Source organism: Lissotriton helveticus, chromosome 6 (genome assembly GCF_964261635.1).
Source record: "Lissotriton helveticus chromosome 6, aLisHel1.1, whole genome shotgun sequence".
Taxonomy (NCBI): Eukaryota; Metazoa; Chordata; class Amphibia; order Caudata; family Salamandridae; genus Lissotriton; species Lissotriton helveticus.
In genome coordinates this window covers 197,055,395-197,074,284 of record NC_136067.1, presented here as the reverse complement: position 1 = coordinate 197,074,284, position 18,890 = coordinate 197,055,395, and the positions used below count along the sequence as shown (strand labels likewise).

The following is an 18,890-nucleotide window of genomic DNA, read 5'->3' as shown; positions in this document are numbered from 1 at the left end:
GTGGCATTAACTTGTAAAGATACACCGAATCCCCTCCCATGGTCTGAAGAGTGTCAGAAAAGTTTTTCCGAATTGCGCAATGCATTATGTTCGGCTCCTGTGTTGGGTACACCCGACTACTGTAAGCCCTTTACATTGTATGTCCATGAGAAAGAACGTTGTGCATTGTCAGTGTTGACACTGTTGTTTGGGAACAGGCAGCATCCATGCGCGTATTTTTCATCGACCTTACATCCGGTAGCTAAAGCGTTGCTGAGTTGCTTAAGAGCCACAGCGGCAGCAGCTGTTTCTATTCGACAATCTGCTGGTTTAGTGACGAATAATACATTAATTGTGATGGTTCCACATGCAGTGGACACGTTGTTAAACAGAGCCAAGACACAGCACTTAACTAGTGCTCGGTTGTCAGGTTACGAGTTGACACTGTTAGCGAGTCATGTGCACATAAAAAGATGCAACACGCTTAACCCAGCTACGTTGTTGCCGATTGTAGCAGAGTTAGATGCTTCTGAACAGCATGATTGTTTTCTCAGAACAGAAGAAGAAACGAAAGGGAGAATAGATCTTCAAGACACCCCTCTTGTGAAGTGTGATGGTACCTTATGTGTGGATGGTTCATGTTTCAAGCTTCCGAATGGTGATACGACTGCAGCATATGCTGTCACGACTTTGCATACGATTGTTGAAGCTGCACGTATCCCACATAATTCAGCTCAAGCAGCAGAGTTGATTGCACTTACGAGAGCGTGTGTGTTGTCGAAAGGAATGAAAGTGACCATATATACCGACAGCCAGTATGCGTTTGGTGTGGCCCATAGTTTTGGACGATTGTGGAAAGAACGTGGGTTCCTGACTTCGCATGGAGCTAAGATACAGCATGGTCAGTTGGTGAATGAGCTTCTTGAGTCACTGACTTTTCCCTTACAAGTTGCGATTGTGAAATGCAGTGCACACAAGAAAGTGACTGATGATGTTGGTCGTGGAAATGCATTTGCTGATGAAATTGCAAAGGAAACAGCAAGGGATGTGATGAGTCGAATGTATGTTGCGGGCCCTGCAAGATGGATTGGTGACGTTGGAATGTATGAAGACACGATAGAGAGTGTAAAGTCTATTCAAGCTGAGGCTACAGAGAAAGAGTTGAGTACATGGAGAGACAGTAAGGGGAAATTGGATGTGAATGGGTGTTACCCGATGCGTATGTGCCTGCAGTTGTTACAATGGCTCATGGAATGGCTCACATCAGTGTGAAAGGGATTTGTAAGTTGTTGGCTCCAGTATGGCAAAATGCTGGAATTCCTAAGTGTGCAGAGAATGTGGTCAAGAATTGTATGGTGTGTCTGAAATACAATCCTGGTAGGGGAACCCCAACTCCAGCTGGTCATTTTGCGCCTCCAACGTATCTGTTCGAGGCTTTGCAGCTAGATTTCATCCACATGGAAAGGTGCAACAATTTTAAATACGTACTCGTTGTTGTTTGTGCCTTTTCGAGATGGGTAGAAGCATATCCCTTAAAGGACAACACTGCCTTGTCCACAGCTAAAGCCCTTGTCAAAGAATTTTTCCCTAGGTTTGGAATGCCGAGAATGGTCTGGAGTGACAATGGGAGTGAATTTGTGGGTCGAGTGATGAAGAAAGTATGTGAAGGGCTAGGCATCCAACAGAAATTCCACGCTGCAAATCACCCCCAATCAGCTGGACTAGGAGAGTGCTACAATGGCACATTAAAATTAAAATTGGCCAAGATTCAAGCAAGCTCTGGTCTTAAATGGCCTGATGCTCTGCCTTTAGCACTCCTATCAACAAGAATGACTGTGCATTCGCGAGTGGGACTTAGTCTGTATGAAATAGTGTTCGGCCGTCCGGCCAACATATGGGGAGTGCCAAGGCCGACAAAATTCAGTGAGATCGAACACCCTGTACTGCTTGATTACCTGTATGAATTGCCGGCTAAATTGCGTGTTTTACACCAACAGGTTCACAATACTCTGCCTCAGGTCTCTGAAGCTCCAGGACATCTGATCGATCCTGGATCCTGGTCAAGAATTTCCAGCGAACAAAGAATGACCAGCCCCGGTGGACCGGCCCTCACCTAGTTCTTCTCTCAACGAGATCAGCCGTTCGAGTGGAAGGAAAAAACCACTGGATCCACGGTGTACACTGCAAGAGGGTACCGTTGCCTCTGCCGTACGACCGGTGGGTCCAGGAGGGTGTCGCTGACTCAGAGACTGAAACTGTGCCCCGATTTCTGCCTTTCAGTGATGCACGTGTAAAAGGAACAATTTCTGAAAAAGAAAGTGACAATCTCTTGCAAGAAGCTGTGCCACCATCAAATCGATTGGACACTACAGAGCCTGAACTCCTGTTTCAAGACCTCACCGTATCTGGGAAGCAACGCTATAATCTGAGGCCGAGAACTATGGACAAATAAAATGTTCCTTTTCTTTGCTAAATTTTGAAAGTGCAGCTCTCTCATCTGAGAAACTTTTTTATTTTTTGTTTTTCGAACCACCATCCGGGTTCAGCTGTAGGGTCGCGGTTGCCCAAGTCTTTGGGGTGCAGCCGAAGACGTTAGGTCGACGGTTCTGGTTGGTCTAAGGGAGTTGCCCTGGACTGACAGAAGCATCCCTTAGCATAGAACACCCTACCATCGCGAGCAGCATTTTAGAGGGGATGGAGTTTTTCGAGATGGAGAGACCTGCCAAACAAATGAACTTTAAGACCACAACTTGCAGAATGATGACCAAGAAATGTTTTTTAATATTATGTATTTTCGTGTTGTTCAGTGTAATGATGTTTTTTATAGAATATGTTTTATTCTCTTTTCGAGTGACATTTGCACCCACTTCATCGCCCATACCTCCTCTTACTACTATTTCCTCACATTCTTTTCAACCTCTTCCTGAACATGAATCCGCTAGGAGATTAGAGTTTATTAATAACTCCTTCGTTCAGCTTTTGCACCAACACCAACTAGTAATTAACACAACTAACTGTTGGGTGTGTGGTCTTATGCCTCACACAACGGATAAAGGTATCCCTTATCTGGTTCTGCCTTTCAGCCATAATGGTTCTGTGTGGGCATACAGAACAATGTTCATCTACGCACATGAGACCTACCCCCTACGTTCTGTGGCAGACAATCCTAAGAATAGTGCTCTAGTCAAGGGTATAGTAGATATGATTAAAGAAGATATATCCTATGAGACTATCCCGAGAGATGAGACACTAGTATATATAGGATGGAACGTGACCGGATATGGAGTTACTCTGAGTGAGAAACAGCAAGCTAAGAGATCTTCCCCGATTTGGATTGTACCCCATCAGGGTCACTTATGTCACACGCAAGGTATTGGCAAGAATCCCAGAGCTCAGTTAGGGAAGAGTACCTGTACTGAGACGTATGTTTTTGCGTCTCAGACTTCACCTTCGTTCCTAGCAGCTAGAGGTACCTATTTCATCTGCCATGATAGAGCCTATACATGGTTGCCCCCTGACTTTTCGGGCACCTGCTTTGTTTCATTCCTATTGCCTCCCACCTACACAGCTGCGGCAGATTACCATAAGACAAGGATAGTTAGAGGTGTCTTCAGTGAAGAGGACACTGCAGAACAAGAATTTGGAGACTTCGTGAGGGGTTTTCTGCCGTTCTGGGGACCCATGGTTAACAGCAGGAACATAAGGCAATTGACAAGGGTGGTTGAGTCCACCGTAGTTGAAACTGCCGGTGCCCTTAGTAACTTGACTGCTGAGCTCCAGTCGGATCGTCTTATGACCCTTCAGAACAGGGTCGCGTTAGACGTCATCCTTGCAGACCGAGGTGGAGTATGTAAGGTGATCCAGTCGAGTTGCTGTGTTTTCATTCCAGATAACGCTCCAACAGTGTACCAGGCCATCTGCAAACTGCATAAGATTTCCAAATCTATTCATGTAGACAAAGGAGATTGGTCGTTAATGGGATGGTTCTGGGAACTGGTATCTGGCTGGGGATGGAAAATTCTGATGGTCATTGGGATGGTCTTAGCCATCCTTTTCCTGTTCTGTCTGTGCGTACAGTGTGCTCCTGCTATATGTGGCCTCTGTGCTACATCGTGTTTAAGGAAGCCTGTATCGAGGGACGAGCTAAGTAATAGGATGATGCTACAGCAACATCTCAATGACTTTACGAATATAGACCTGGACTCAGATTAGCATGAGTATAGGTTATTGCCTATGTAAGGGCAAAAGGAGGGTCTGTAGTACTTGAAATTCTGGACCCATGTTATAAACATCATCGTATCATGACGATTTTGATATCAGAAGACCGAGAATGGCTAGTACACTATGCACAAGCATTTTCGTCATATTCGTGTGACGATTTCACCTTGAAATCGCAGTTTTCGTCCTGAACCCTCGGGTTCCATTTTGTGTACGGCAGCCATTTTGTGAGTTGCCCTCACATAGGCCAATGATTAAGGCCAAACACGATCCTGAAGGACACGAGCACCTTTCCTGACTTCTCTACGACCTGGGCAAGCTGACTCCACTGCCCAAGGCCAAACCTGTTCAGTCAGTTCCTCTCCCAGTGGCCGAACGAGATAGTATCAGGGCACAACATGCCATAAACCTTTCATCGCACACAAACCCTTACACACACCTGCCTCTGTTCCCTACTTTATGACTTGCTTTACTAGGAGGAGGTGCCCGGTTTTATTGGGGTTTCATCGATATCTGATGAGAATACTGGGCCTTGCCGGGTAATTGATTGTGGGCTGAACAAACTGAAATATGGGCTTGTCATCACGACTCTGTTTTTTCTTCGTAGTGGAAATACGTGAATGATCAACTGTAAAACAAAGAATGTTTGCCTAAAGCGTAATATTTTGTATAGAAGAGAAGGCTGGCTTTGTAAGTTTGAGCAGTCTCCTGAGAATATACACCTTGTTGTACTTCTAGGATACCTGTTACTTGGTTGCAGCCAATAAATTCGATCCTTGACTTCACCTAGAAGACTCTGTGTTTCTGTAGTCTGAAACAGGAAGGACCCGAAGTCTTAGGGTGTTGTCCCTGGCACCGCTGGGTTACCGGTTCAGTACCGGTTCTGAAAAACCCAGTACTTCAGTGGTCATATTTCTTTTAATATGTACCACAAATTTTTGGATCATATTGACAAAGAACTGATCGGCTCTGTGGGCAGGCCCTGTATGGCCGCTCCCCTCCTCCTTCTCCTGATTAGTGACACTGCTTGGGCGAGTGGCGGAACCTCGGACTGGCCGTAGAGGGCACCGGGCAATCCCCCGGTGCGCCGCACGGGTGGGGGCCGGTTTTGGGCCCCTGGGGACCGTTTTTGTTACAGGGCCGTTTTTGCAGCATAGCTGCAAAATCGGCCCTATAACAAAATCGATGAAAAACGGCCCCGGCTAAGAGCTCGGCTGCACCCCCAAACCGAGGAGGGGGTGGGGGGGAGGGGGTTGGCCGATCACTTTGTCAGGGCCGGTGTTGGTTCCCAGTCCGGCCCTGCCCCTGCTTTGTAATTGGAGATCAACATAAGTAGAGATGCTGCTACCTCTCCCTGGCTCTGGGTAATGGTAGCATGACGTCTTTTACAAGGCTCGGTCGGAGCATGCGTCATATAGAGTACCGCCAAAGGGGAATACAGCCGACATGTGTTTCGTCGTTTAAAGACTTTTTCAAGGCTCAAAAGTAATTTTGATGAATCTCAAGTGTTCCAAATCATTATCTCATTGACAAAACTTACGTGCCTCGGAGCCCGGAGGATGAAAGTTGAATAAGTAAAAATAATTCTTAGTTAAATATTGAACATGCAGCAGTACAGCAGTCTCAAAGCAGTGCTCAGTATGTATGTTGGTCGTACGAATGCGTAGACGTAATGTGGGCAATGATATGCCCTCCATAGTCCAAGTTCAAAATAACAGCATTGTGTTGTATACTATTGTAGTAGAAATGACGAAACACGTGTTCGCTGTATCACCTGTGGCTGTATTCATTTTTGGACTATAATCCAGATTATTTTTCTGTGAAAATGAAAATATTTGTAACTCCAGACCCCAAAGGTTCCTTGTGTTTGGACCCTAATTAATGTTTGTACTTCAAAAAGTTACGTCTTCTTTATGGACAGACATTTAGACCTGTCAGGTTGACAGACCAAGATTTTTTTAACTCAGTGGTGCTTTTAGACATTGGAGTATTGATTGTGTATCAGGAGGTCTTTCTGATACAGTTTAACAGTAGGTGGGCGGCATAGTGTAATTAGTCCTTGTTTAGCACACATTTCCTTTAGACTGTGTTCCTCTACTTACCCTGAATCTGTGATATGCAAGTTCAGTCAATTGACCGCTGCGACCCAATTTTATTTCTGACAATTACCATATACTTTTAGAGGACAAATCACCGGCCCTGGGCCTGGTTAGCAGAGCCCAGGGCATTTTCAATGTCAGTAACCACCCGCATCAGTCACAAAATAGGGGTGATCAGTGCAAAAAGGATGACTTTCCTACACAGTTTAAATACCAAAACATGAGTGCACCATGCAGATGTACTAATATAGCCTTTTAGCCCGTCATAGTGGACTATACCAGCGTAAAAAGGCCCGCTCCAGTGAGGGTCTTTAACAAGGGAGCAGGCCATTAATGACCGTTACAGCCCACTACAGTGGGCTATACGGACAGTCTACCCTTTGAGGTCAGAAAACCCCTATTAGAAAAACAAAGGCATCGGAGACCAAGGGGCTGGAAACCCACAAGGATCAGAAACCTTCATTCACAGTTGTTGCTGTGATTATTCAACAACTAAAAGCAGATTGCAGGGCCACTGATGTTAGCTGCTAAAGAACTCAGAGCAATAGCTGTAAAAGGCTGCTCAGATCAGTCCCTGGTTGTCACTGGGCTCAGCTACACTTCCTTTCTCGTTCAGCCGAGCAAGGGAGCCACAGCAGCTGAGCAATGAATGAAATGAATGAAATGAAATGAAAAGAAAATTTATAAAGTGCGATGGTTACCCTGAGGCGTCCCAGCGCTACAGACAAATGCGAGCTGATGGAAAGAGAAAGTTCATCAGGGTGGGAGAACAGTTGAGTTTTTAACTGTTTGCGGAAACAGAGTAGATTAGATTCTGATCGTATGTTGAGGGGGAGGGAATTTCAGAGTTTGGAGGCATTATAAGAAAAGGAGCGGCCTCCACTTCTGGATTTTTTAATCCTGGGGACTGTGACCAGCGAGGAGGAAGCTGATCTGAGGTGTCTTACAGGGTTGTGAGGGGTAATCAAAGAATAATTTATGGGAGGACCAGTTTTCCAGTAGGCTTGGTGGGAGATACAAAGGGTCTTGAACTCGATTCTACGCCTTACTGGTAGCCAGTGTAAGGTCCTCTGACCGGCCTTTATTGGGAGACGCCGGGGGATTTGGAGAAGAGTCCGGGCCGCAGCATTCTGCACCACCTGAAGAATGTTGAGAGTGAATTGGGGGGCACCTAGGTACAGGGCGTTTCCGAAGTCCAATCTGGATAGGATTAGGCCTTGAACAATTATTTTCCTTGCTTCGAAGGGTAGTAAGGGAAGGATCTTCCGAATTAGCCTGAGAAGGCCGAAGCAGGTTGCCGAGAGTTTGGTGGCTTGGGCATTGAAGCTGAGGGTTTTATCGAGCCATATACCAAGGCTCTTGATTTTTTCCCTGGGTGAGGGAGGCACGCCCAGGGAGGGGGGCCAGAGTGATTTGAGAGCTAATGGGGCGGGGTTGCCTAAAAACATTAGCTCGGTTTTATCACCGTTCAGTTTCAGGTATGATTGGGTCATCCAGTTTGAAACTTCTTCCAAGCAGGCCCTAAGGTTGTCTGGGTTTGTGTCAAGTTGGTTGAGGGAGACCACCAGCTGGGTGTCGTCCAGGTATGTGATGATTTTAATACTAAATGGATGGACCACCTCAGCTAGTGGACCCATGTAGACATTAAACAATGTGGGGCTCAAGGATGAGCCCTGGGGGACGCCGCAAGGAAGAGATTTGCTTGGAGAGATGGAAGAACCCTCAAATACCTGAAAGGAACGGTCAGTGAGGAACAATTCAAGCCAAGAAATGGCCGTGCCCGAAATCCCAATGTTAGTAAGCCGTGAAAGAAGTGTGCTATGATTGACAGTGTCGAAAGCGGCACTGAGGTCCAGGAGGATTATGGCCGCTGATCCTCCCTGGTCCAAGATCTTTCGTGCCTCCTCTGTCACTGCCAATAGCGCAGTTTCTGTTCCATGCCTGGGATGAAAGCCAGTTTGGGAGGCATCGAGTAGATGGTTAGATTCGATGAAATCTACCAAAGTGGCATTGGCAAATTTTTCCAGTACTTTGCTCATCCAAGGGAGCAGAGAGATGGGCCTGTAATTTTTTAACTCGGTCTGGTCGAGATTTGGTTTTTTAAGAGGGCCCTAACCATCGCACGTTTCCAGGGTAATGGAACAACGCCTGAGCCTAGAGAGGAATTCAGTAGGTTAAGCACTGAGGGGAGAATGATGTCGTTGACCATGTACAATGAGCGTGGGGTAGCTGGGTCATTAGGAGAGCCTGATTTGACCTGAGGTATTATGGAGTTTAATAGACTGGGGTTGAGTGGCAGGAAGGCTTGTAGGGTGACCGTATGGTAAGTGTCAGAGGTCGGGGTAGTTGGAGATCGAGCGGTGAGGGGGGGGCGGGAAGGCAGAATAGATGATTTGAATTTTTTTCGAGATGAACTCTGCTAAATCGTTACAGCGGACTTGTGCATTGCCCGGGTCTGTGGGCTGCTCTGGGCGCTTTAGCTGGGTTTTTGCGATCCTGTAGATTTCTTTTGGTTTAGATGCCGCTGTATTGATTTTTTCTGCGCAAAAAATAAATTGGGCCGTTTTGATCTCCTTTTTATATGTTCTGAGCATGAGTCTATAGTTGCTTTTGCTGACAAGGGAGAAGTTTAATCTCCATTTCCTTTCAAGGGGTTTGCACTTGGTTTTTAGTTCCCGTACTGCGGGGGAATACCAGGGGGCCGTCTTGGCACTCCGCTTAGGATCCATGCCACTTAGGGAGAGTACCAAGTCTAAGGAGTTGGAGATCCAGCGGTTGAAGTCCTCATTAGCTGAGGTAGGGTCTAAGTTGTCAGGAGGTCTGGTGTTCACCAGGGTTGACCGCCAGTCATCCAACGGCAGTTTGGGCCAATTCCTACGCTGATGAGTTGGATTAGTTACTAACTGGGTCAACTGTAGGGCAGCTAGACTGGCCAACAAGTGACGAGGAGTATAGTTTGTGGGGTCGTCAAAATGGATATTGAGATCACCCAAGAGGTGAAATTAGCTGGCGTAGTTGCTAGACAAGCTAGCATTGATGGAAGATTGGAGGTAAAGTCACCCAGAGGTCCAGGAGGGCGATATACGAGGACTCCCGAGAACATGTTAGTAGGGGAGAATTCTATAACAAATGAGACGCTTTCACAGTCCGGAATAGGGTGACAAGAACTACGACACTGAAAAGTGTCCCGAAAAATAATGGCTAAACCCCCTCCCTTCCCGATTTTGCGGTCAATGCGAGTTATCTGGTACCCAGGGGGGATGGCCTGAACCAGATCCGGTTCGGAGTCATTGGTGAGCCAAGTTTCAGTCAGAAAGATAATGATCCTGAATGAGAAGATTGATTTCTAAAGAATGCTTTACCATGGATCTACAGTTTAGAAGGTACATCTTGTGTTTTATTGACAGGGTTTCATTAGGTGTCAGTCCCAGAAAGAAGAAACCGCACCCCGGGCACGTAGACTCGGGGGAGGCTGGGTCCCAGGAGTGATCACAGGGTTTTTGGATGTTGGGCCTAAGGTCAAGGGCTTCCCAGAGCTGTATAATGTAGGAGTTGGAGCGGAAGATGCAGGGTTTAAGGCCCCTGGCCCCGGTCGGCCGCGGACGGGCGCAGACGGGCTTGCCTTTGGCGTGCCATCGGCGCGCCCGCTGGGCACGTCCGCTGCACATCCTGTGGGATGTGGCCATTTAAGTGGATGGTGTCGGGAGGGGCAGGCAACTAGTCCGCCGACCCACTCCTCACCTAAGATGACGGCTACCCACCTAACAGCCCCTAGTTGGCTGCGGTGGTAAAGTGTAAGCGTGAGGAGGTATGTGCAAATGAGCAATGAGCAAATAAGCAGATGAGCTACACAACACACGAGAATGAAACAGACAGCGTAAGTTTAAAAATAAAGGTTAAAAGATTCGGCAATGTTACATTTCCGGCTTTCGCCTCAGGAATGAGCTAGCAGGTCTGCGCGCGTGAGGAACAGCGTGGCTTTTAAGTGGATGGTGTCGGGAAGGGCGAGCAACTAGTCCGCCGACCCACTCCTCACCTAAGATGGCGGCTACCCACCTAACAGCACCTAGTCGGCTGCGGTGGTAAAGTGCGAGCGTGAGGAGGTATGTGCAAATGAGCAATGAGCAAATAAGCAGATGAGCTACATAAAACACGAGAATGAACAAACAGTGTAAGTTTAAAAATAAAGGTCAACCCCTTCGGGGCTGATGACGAGCTCAGCTCGTCATGAACGTAACCTGCCGTGCGCTCATGACGAGCTGAGCTCGTCATGTAACGCGGTAATTTTAAAATTGCCGCGTACAGCGGGAAAAACCGCCGCATTGATGCGGTAAAAAGATTCGGCAATGTTACATTCCCGGCTTCCGCCTCAGGAATGAGCTAGCAGGTCTGCGCGCGTGAGGAACAGCGCGGCTTTTAAGTGGATGGTGTCGGGAGGGGCGAGCAACTAGTTCGCCGACCCACTCCTCACCTAAGATGGCGGCTACCCACCTTACAGCACCTAGTCGGCTGCAGTGGTAAAGTGCGAGTGTGAGGAGGTATGTGGAAAAGAGCAATGAGCAAATAAGCAGATGAGCTACACAACACACGAGAATGAAACAGACAGCGTAAGTTTAAAAATAAAGGTTAAAAGATTCGGCAATGTTACATTCCCGGCTTCCGCCTCAGGAATGAGCTAGCAGGTCTGCGCGCGTGAGGAACAGCGCGGCTTTTAGGTGGATGGTGTCGGGAGGGGCGAGCAACTAGTCCGCCGACCCACTCCTCACCTAAGATGGCGGCTACCCACCTAACAGCACCTAGTCGGCTGCGGTGGTTAAGGGCGAGCGTGAGTAGGTATGTGCAAATGAGCAATGAGCAAAAAACAGATGAGCTATACAACACACGAGAATGAACAAACAGTGTAAGTTTAAAAATAAAGGTTAAAAGATTCGGCAATGTTACATTCCCAGCTTCCGCCTCAGGAAAGAGCTAGCAGGTCTGTGCGCGTGAGGAACAGCGCAGCTTTTAAGTGAATGGTGTCGGGAGGGGCGAGCAACTAGTCCGCCGACCCACTCCTCACCTAAGATGGCGGCTACCCACCTAACAGCACCTAGTCCGCTGCGGTGATAAAGTGGGAGCGTGAGGAGGTATGTGCAAATGAGCAATGAGTAAATAAGCAGATGAGCTACACGAAACACGAGAATGAAACAGACAGCGTAAGTTTAAAAATAAAGGTTAAGATTCGGCAATGTTACATTCCCGGCTTCCGCCTCAGGAATGAGCTAGCAGGTCTTCCTTCTTCCTCCTCCTGAGGTTCCTGTGAGTCTATGAGCTATGGGAGAAAGGATGAGGAAGGCTCTGGTGTGCCCTGCAACACAGCCTCTACCTATCACTTTCCCCTTCACACTTCATGTATTTTGGAGAGGCAAAGAAAAGAGAAAAGAAGAGGCTGTTAAAAAAGAACATTAAAATGTTGGGAGCAGCGAGCCCATATCAGGTTTTATATACTGTTGCATAAATGTTCCATGAACACTTAACTTTCAGCTCTCACATTTATTTTTGTAAGTGTTTTAAATCCTAACCGTCCATGAATCGACTAGTTAGGTTTATTTTTGCCTATTTATTAAGTGTCCATCTATTTGTGTAGCTTGTAAAATAACCCTGATTGAATGATTTTAAGTATTTGTTGTTCTACAGGGCAAACTAAAGTCAGAAACATACAAAAACAAACAAATGAACACTGTTTATTTGTTTAGTAAACATTTCCCAAAATAGACACACACATTAATAGAATATAAATTGTAATGTTTAGAGAAAATAGTTTTAGCAAACTTACTGCAAAGTCTCATTTCGCAGTCCTTCGGACATTGAGAACATGTCTTGCCCATTTCGTATGGTCGTTCAATCTGACCAGCATAATTGCCTCTGAAATTGTATAAATATAAATATAAAAGGAGCAATATTTATAAGTGACATTGCATCTGATACTAAGCAAATTAGAGTAACTCCTCCTATCCGTAGACAAAAGCCCGGAAACATTGATATCATTTGCGACTAAGATGAATACTTAAACAAGAATGACCAATCTTAATGATACAGCAGTTTACAATTTAGAATATCAATGTGCTACCCTGTTGCATATATTTTTAACATTCCAGAGGTTCCACTTTCTCTTTTATTTACAAATCTAGGGAAAGAAGATACATTATGATATTACAGAAAAAGCATACATATATGACACATTACAAAGAATGTCTTGTACAGGTGTGATTATTTTATATCTATCCATCCATGAGCAACTTTGAATAGACAACAATTGTAAGAAGTGGATTATTATTTGGTGCAGGTGGTAGCCCACCTAAGGGAGGAATAATGAAAAAGCCTTATAAGTGCCAACCCCAAAGTCACCAAATTATTGTTATATCACCCCCCTGGTAACTATGGCACAATGCAGACAGGCTTAACAAAGAGCAATGTGTATTTATGTAGTTCCTCAACAGTAATAAAGTCAAAACACCAAACTACAAAAATCTCAAACCAAATGCTAAAATTGGAGTAAGATTTAATAAACAAAAGGACACCAAATCAACAAATAGCCAATAAAGGGAACTGGAAATATGAATTCTAAGGTTTTGAGTAAATGTACGGTCAAAAAGCAATAAGCACCATTGATGGTCTATGGACCCAAACCTAGCCACAATTTTAGGCCGCAATGGAGCATGGGTTGGACACACAAAGAGGTTTTCTCCTAGTCACATATTTTACCTTCTAAATTCAGTACCTCATTTAAGGTTTGGCAGACAGAGTAAAGGCAGACAGCGTGGTGGGGATCTTTACATCCACCACCCTGCCTTTACTGCATCCACTAAATTTAGAGATCTTAACCAGCCCAATGGCTATCTCTATAAATTGACAGTAATTACCCTCATGGTGGTCCCTGTCAATGGTAGACAATATTGACGGATTACTCTGTCAAACATGATAGACAGCGTTTAACTTTTCCAAGCATTGTTATTTTTTTTTTAAAACTCCCAAAGTGAGAGTTTGACCCCAACCCCCACCCCCCTCACCATCACAGTTTTTTCCATGGTGTTAGGGTCATTTTTAGGTCCCACATTACCAAAGACCTTCTGTTTTTACTAAAATTATATGTATATTTAATTAAAGGACATTTCCATTAGCTTTCATCATCCATTGTTCTGTCATTGTGACATCCACATTTTGCTTCTACCCACTAGAGCAAACAGCAAGGGGCAATAGGTAAGCCTACTTTAGCCACTGGTTAACTTCACTTTGAGAGAATGCAATTTGCTTTCTCGCAATGAAAACATCCATACACATGGTTTTTCCTATCAGTACCAGAAGTTTTTGTTTTTACTTTTAAATTACTTTAATGTTGTCTTTATGTTTAGATCCTGATGTGATAGCAGGATATTATTTGACCAGATGTGAGTAGAGCTCCTGTCTCCTGCCTATGCTGTTGTAAATTCTTTTTTGAATGTCCTTTATATATCTGAGTGATGTTATTTCACAGCACAACAGACTGAGTACATTTGAAACTGTTCTGTATTATTCTATTTTCACTATGCTAGTATTTGTTTTTATTTTCATTTTCATTACCAGTGCTCTTTTAAGGTACACTATTCTGTTGTAACACTTTATTCGATATATACATATCATAAAAGCACAAACAATACACACATAAAAACACATATTTAAATATATTCGTTACAGTTCATAAAATAAAAGGATTAAAAGAGAAAAAATATTTACATTTAAAACAAGGAGTTATATTAAAAACAGGTCATAAAGTACATATACAGTGATGGGGTTATATACCAACTTAGCTGCCATAGCCTAGCTTTTAATAGTGTTTAGCAGCCTTGTGCGTATAAACCATGCGCTTGCTAAATACTTAGCAACCACACATACGATGAACACAGATGTAGTATCTAATGAGAGAATGCGCATGGCTATCCTAAAATCTCTCACTCCCAGCCCCCTACACACAGGTTTTAGCCATCTTGTTCTAGGTCTTTTGTATGCAATGCAAGCGAACAAGAAGTGTGGAAGCGATTCACTCGTACAAGGACACCCCGGGCAGGTATGCAGATGATCCCTCATTCCTTTCCATCCCTCAGTAAACTTATTAAGAGGGAGTATCCCATATCTTATTTTCAGGAAGAGGGACATATCTTTTTTTTTGGACGAAATCTAGGAAGGGTTTGAACTTCTTGGTGGGTTTGTGTTCCATGAATTTGCTAGTTAGTACCCCCCACTTTGTGTTTTTTGCTTCCTCCGCCTGAACCCACTCCCAATAGATTTTTTTAACAATTTGCTTATGGGGAGGGGACAGGGAGGTCTAGAGTTCTCCCAAACCTAGATTCAAAACCAACTGCCTCAATTTATTTAGCCAGTGGATCTTATTCGCACTATTCAGGGTGATTAGCTCATCCAACACCAAGGCGTAATTAGCCTGTTCTGGTGTCCTTCTCAGGCGCACCCAGAACAGCAAAGGGCGGAGGCGCACTATATCTGCAATTGAATGTTTGCCCAAATCTGCAAAAAGGGGTTTTAAAGGGGTCGAGAGCGGAAGGGCAACTAAATCCCTAATAAACTTATTCTCCGCTCTTACCAGGTCCACGGTGTTCTCACAGCCCCACAGCTCTGAACCATATACAGCAGAGGCCAAGGCCTTGCCGTCATAGACTACCAGAGCTGGGGCTACAAACCTACTGATGGACAGACGCTAGTTTCTCAGGATTACTCCAGAAACTCTCTTGAGGTTTAGGAGCATTTTGGCCACATGGGAATCCCATTTCATTATATTATTGATCCTGCTACCCAAGTAGTCAAACTCCTCCACAACCTCTAGCGGGGACCCCTTAAGGGTTATGTTTATTCTCCTAGCTTTTTTTGATGTAGACAACACCATCAGTTTGGTTTTGGAGGTATTTACAGTGAGCCCCCGCTCACCACAAAACAGACTAAATTTGTCTAGTAGCTTCTGGAGACCCCCAGGGGGTTTTGGACAATAGGAGGGTGTCGTCCACAAAGAGGAGGGTAGGTGTTTTCTCTCCCACCAGGACTGGGGCGTCCGCCAGGTCCTCCCTCAAATGGTCTACCACCCCATTGATGAAAAGGGAGAACAATGTCGGAGCCATCACACATCACTGGCGGACCCCCCTCAGTACAGGCACCCTCCCTGTTAGTTGTCTTTGGGCCCCCCACCTGATTCTGGCGTAGTTTCCCTGATGGAGCCTTACAATAAAGTAGGGGACAACACGAGGAGCAAGACACAGGACCCCAGACCAGGCCCGAGCAACATGTGAGCTTGATTACAAATCTTTCCTCAGAATCTATCAATGAAGATGAGGTAGCAGTGTTGGAGAGGGGCCTTGGGTTTGTACTCACTGCCCGCCTGGATCGTTTTAAACTGCATTGTGAATTGTCAGAATTCTTTCGAAAGTTACGATTAAAAATATTTTTTGAGAAACGGTACAATGTGGACACTATGGGTACTTCTGGTGACACAGGATTTAGATCAAAATCAACCTTCACTCCACCAATACATATGGTTCCAGCAGGTGTCGGCAGTCTATAATGAGGTTGAAAAACAATGGCAGAACCAAATGCTTATAAAAACCTTTCGGCCATTCATTCACTAAGGAGTAACCCTAATATCGTGATAAAGAGTGCAGGCAAGGGAGGTGGTGTAGTCATTCAGGATGCATCAGCTTATGATGCAGAATGTAGACGCGTTCTTGGGAACACCACAAACTATGTTATTCTTGAAAGCGATCCTTCCCAATCTCTCCGGGCTGAGATTCTTGATCTCGTGGAGACTGAGGAAAGGGATGGTGTGATATCAAAACAAGAGGCGGAATTTTTGACTACTAATGAGGGGAAGATCCCCTATTTTTATACCCTCCCAAAGATGCATAAGAACAAAATACCCCCACCTGGTAGACCCATTGTGTCGGGGATTGGGTCTATACTTGAACCCCTTTCAAAATACTGTGATTTCTTTCTGAGACCGTTGGTTGAGAACACTAGTACCTACATTAAGGATACAAAGAGCCTCCTTAAGATGTTGGAGAACATCATACTCCCGGATGGTCCTTGTCTATTGGTAACTTTAGACATTGAAAGTTTATATACTTGTATCCCCCAGGAAGCAACCATTGAGGTTTTGAGTGAGACACTATCGAAATCGAACTGGGAGTACACCACTTCACAAACATTTGTGATTGAGTGTGCAACACTAGCACTTAGAAGAAACTTTTTTGAGTACCAAGGAGATATATATCTCCAAGCCACAGGGACATCAATAGGCAGTACTTTTGCCCCTAGTGTGGCTGGGCTCTATGTCTATGAGTTCGAGTGTAGAACATTTTGGCAACATCAAACCCTTATTCGGCGAATTTGGCTATGTGCAAAGGTACATCAACGATGTGCTTGCTATATGGAAAGGGAATGAATCCACCTTAATCCCTTTCCTTGAATGGATTAACAATTGTGACTCTCACCTGAAGTTCACCCTTGAATTCAGTAAAGAGAAAATAGTATTTTTGGATGTCACAACCTCAAGAGTGGGCAATGTTTTAAAAACTAAAACATATCAGAAACCCACCGCGAAGAACGTCCTCCTGCAATTTTCCAGTTTTCATCCTCGTCCATTGAGGGAGAACCTCCTGTTTGGTCAGTTTTTACGCCTTTGGCGCAATTCTAGTGAGTTATCGGATTATAAAGACCAAGCTAAGGATCTGACGAAAAAATAACATCTGAGAGGGTATCCAAAACAGTTGCTCGATAAGAGTAACAAAAGAGCAAAGAATCAGAACAGGGAAGCTCTATTGGAGGATCACGAAAAGGAAAGATCTGCCAATGCCCCTTTAACATGTGTTACCACCTACAATTCAATTTCGAACTCTGTCAGTAGGTGTATCAAGAAGCATTGGAAAATCCTAACAAGCACTCAGCTGAATTGGGAAGAACCCCTTTTTTCTTTCAAAAGGGCTAGAAGTTTGAAAGATGCTATAGTTAATACTCGCCCACGCACGCACACCACTGATGGTAATCAAACCATATTGAATGCTTGGGGCCTCCCTCCAGTGGTAGGGCATTATCCGTGTGGGGGGTGTAGTGTATGCCACCTAACTGTTGCCTCCAAGGACTTGAATTTGGAATCAGGAAGACGATGGGGCCAAAAAGGCCATACCAATTGTAATTCAGAGTGCGTTGTGTACCCGATCACTTGTCCATGCGACTTAAAGTATGTCGGCATGACAATGAGACGTATTAAACAACGCATGTGCGAACATCAGAGTACCATCCGTTGTCGAAAAAGTACAACAAAACTGATTACACATTTCTTGGAGCATAATCACTCACCCAATGGATTAAGATGGACGATTATAGAACAGCTTACAGGAGAAAGGGTCTTACAGAATGTTCTTTTTGAAAAGAACTAAGATGGATCTATCGTTTGAACACACACCAGTCTGGATTGAACGATGAGATCCCGTGGGGATCTGTTATGAAAAGATAATACCTGACTTCTGCATGGGGCCGGCTTAAAATCTTGCAGAATGGCCTATGCACTGTGTAATGACTGGGTGCAGGGGCACGTACTTATATAATGACTACACTAGTGTGACATGATTAAAAACAGGTACTTTTTACCCCTTGTTTGTTAGAATCCTAAATACCCCCATTATTTCCAATCGATGGTGCATCAAAAACATGAGATCTAAAGGAGAGATACACACACTATTGATATTGATAAGGGCTAAAGGTACTGATTCATTCAGTGTCGAAACTTCTGACATTATGCTAAAAACATATATCACTAAGTGTTTTACATTTAATGTCAAAACTTTTGACATTATACTAAAAACATTTTACATGGTGTTCACATAATTAGATTTATGTTCTTTATGATGTCTTCCCTAGGAAAAGAACGTAGTAAATTAAATGAGAGAGAGGATGCGTTTAGCTGTCAAATTGTAAAATCAAGCCTCTAAATCCTGACAATTATTGAGACTGTCAAAAGGAGTCTCTGAATAAAGTTTGTACATATAAAAAATCTGAGGAGATCCCGATGCATTGTTTGTCAAGATGACGGCTGGCACACGTGACGAGGATCATATGGCCGTATAGACCAATCCCATTTCATGGACCCGTGTCACATGGGACCCCTTGACCAATCAGGGTGATTCTTTTAAATCTTCCTCGTGGATTCACTGCAGCAACATTCGGGCTGCGGACGTGAAATCCTGGGTGCTGAGCGGGGAGCCGGCTCGGCGCAAGTGAGTTTATTTTAAGTGAATGGTCGAGGGATGCATTGTAAATGATCAACCTTTATTCCCGAGTAATTATTTTGTGTTTTTTGTAACGCGGCAAACTGGTTTTAATACTCTGATGAGGGGTTTTGTCGACTTGGCCATATTGATTGTTAGCATTTGACCATGAATGGACTAAACAATCGCAAACATTGAAATACTTAGTTTTCTAATGGAGGGGTTTGCCTCACGCTTTTTTCTAACAGATTGTGAGAGTCGTGAAGATTACCCCTGCTGCAAGTCCCAGGGTACTTTCCCTTATGAAAATAAC

The 18,890-nt window shown here is 44.6% G+C and overlaps 1 protein-coding gene across 1 annotated transcript in view; it reads right to left on the bottom strand.

Moving 5' to 3' along the window:
- Positions 1-12,019: 12,019 nt before the first annotated feature.
- LOC144762222 (cysteine-rich venom protein TEL1-like) overlaps positions 12,020-18,890 on the bottom strand; it is a 333,433-nt gene continuing 326,562 nt past the window's right edge. Inside the window, exon 6 of the mRNA XM_078647370.1 lies at positions 12,020-12,200. Within this exon, the coding sequence (XP_078503496.1) occupies positions 12,020-12,200 (181 nt within the window). The remainder of the gene's footprint in view (positions 12,201-18,890) is intronic.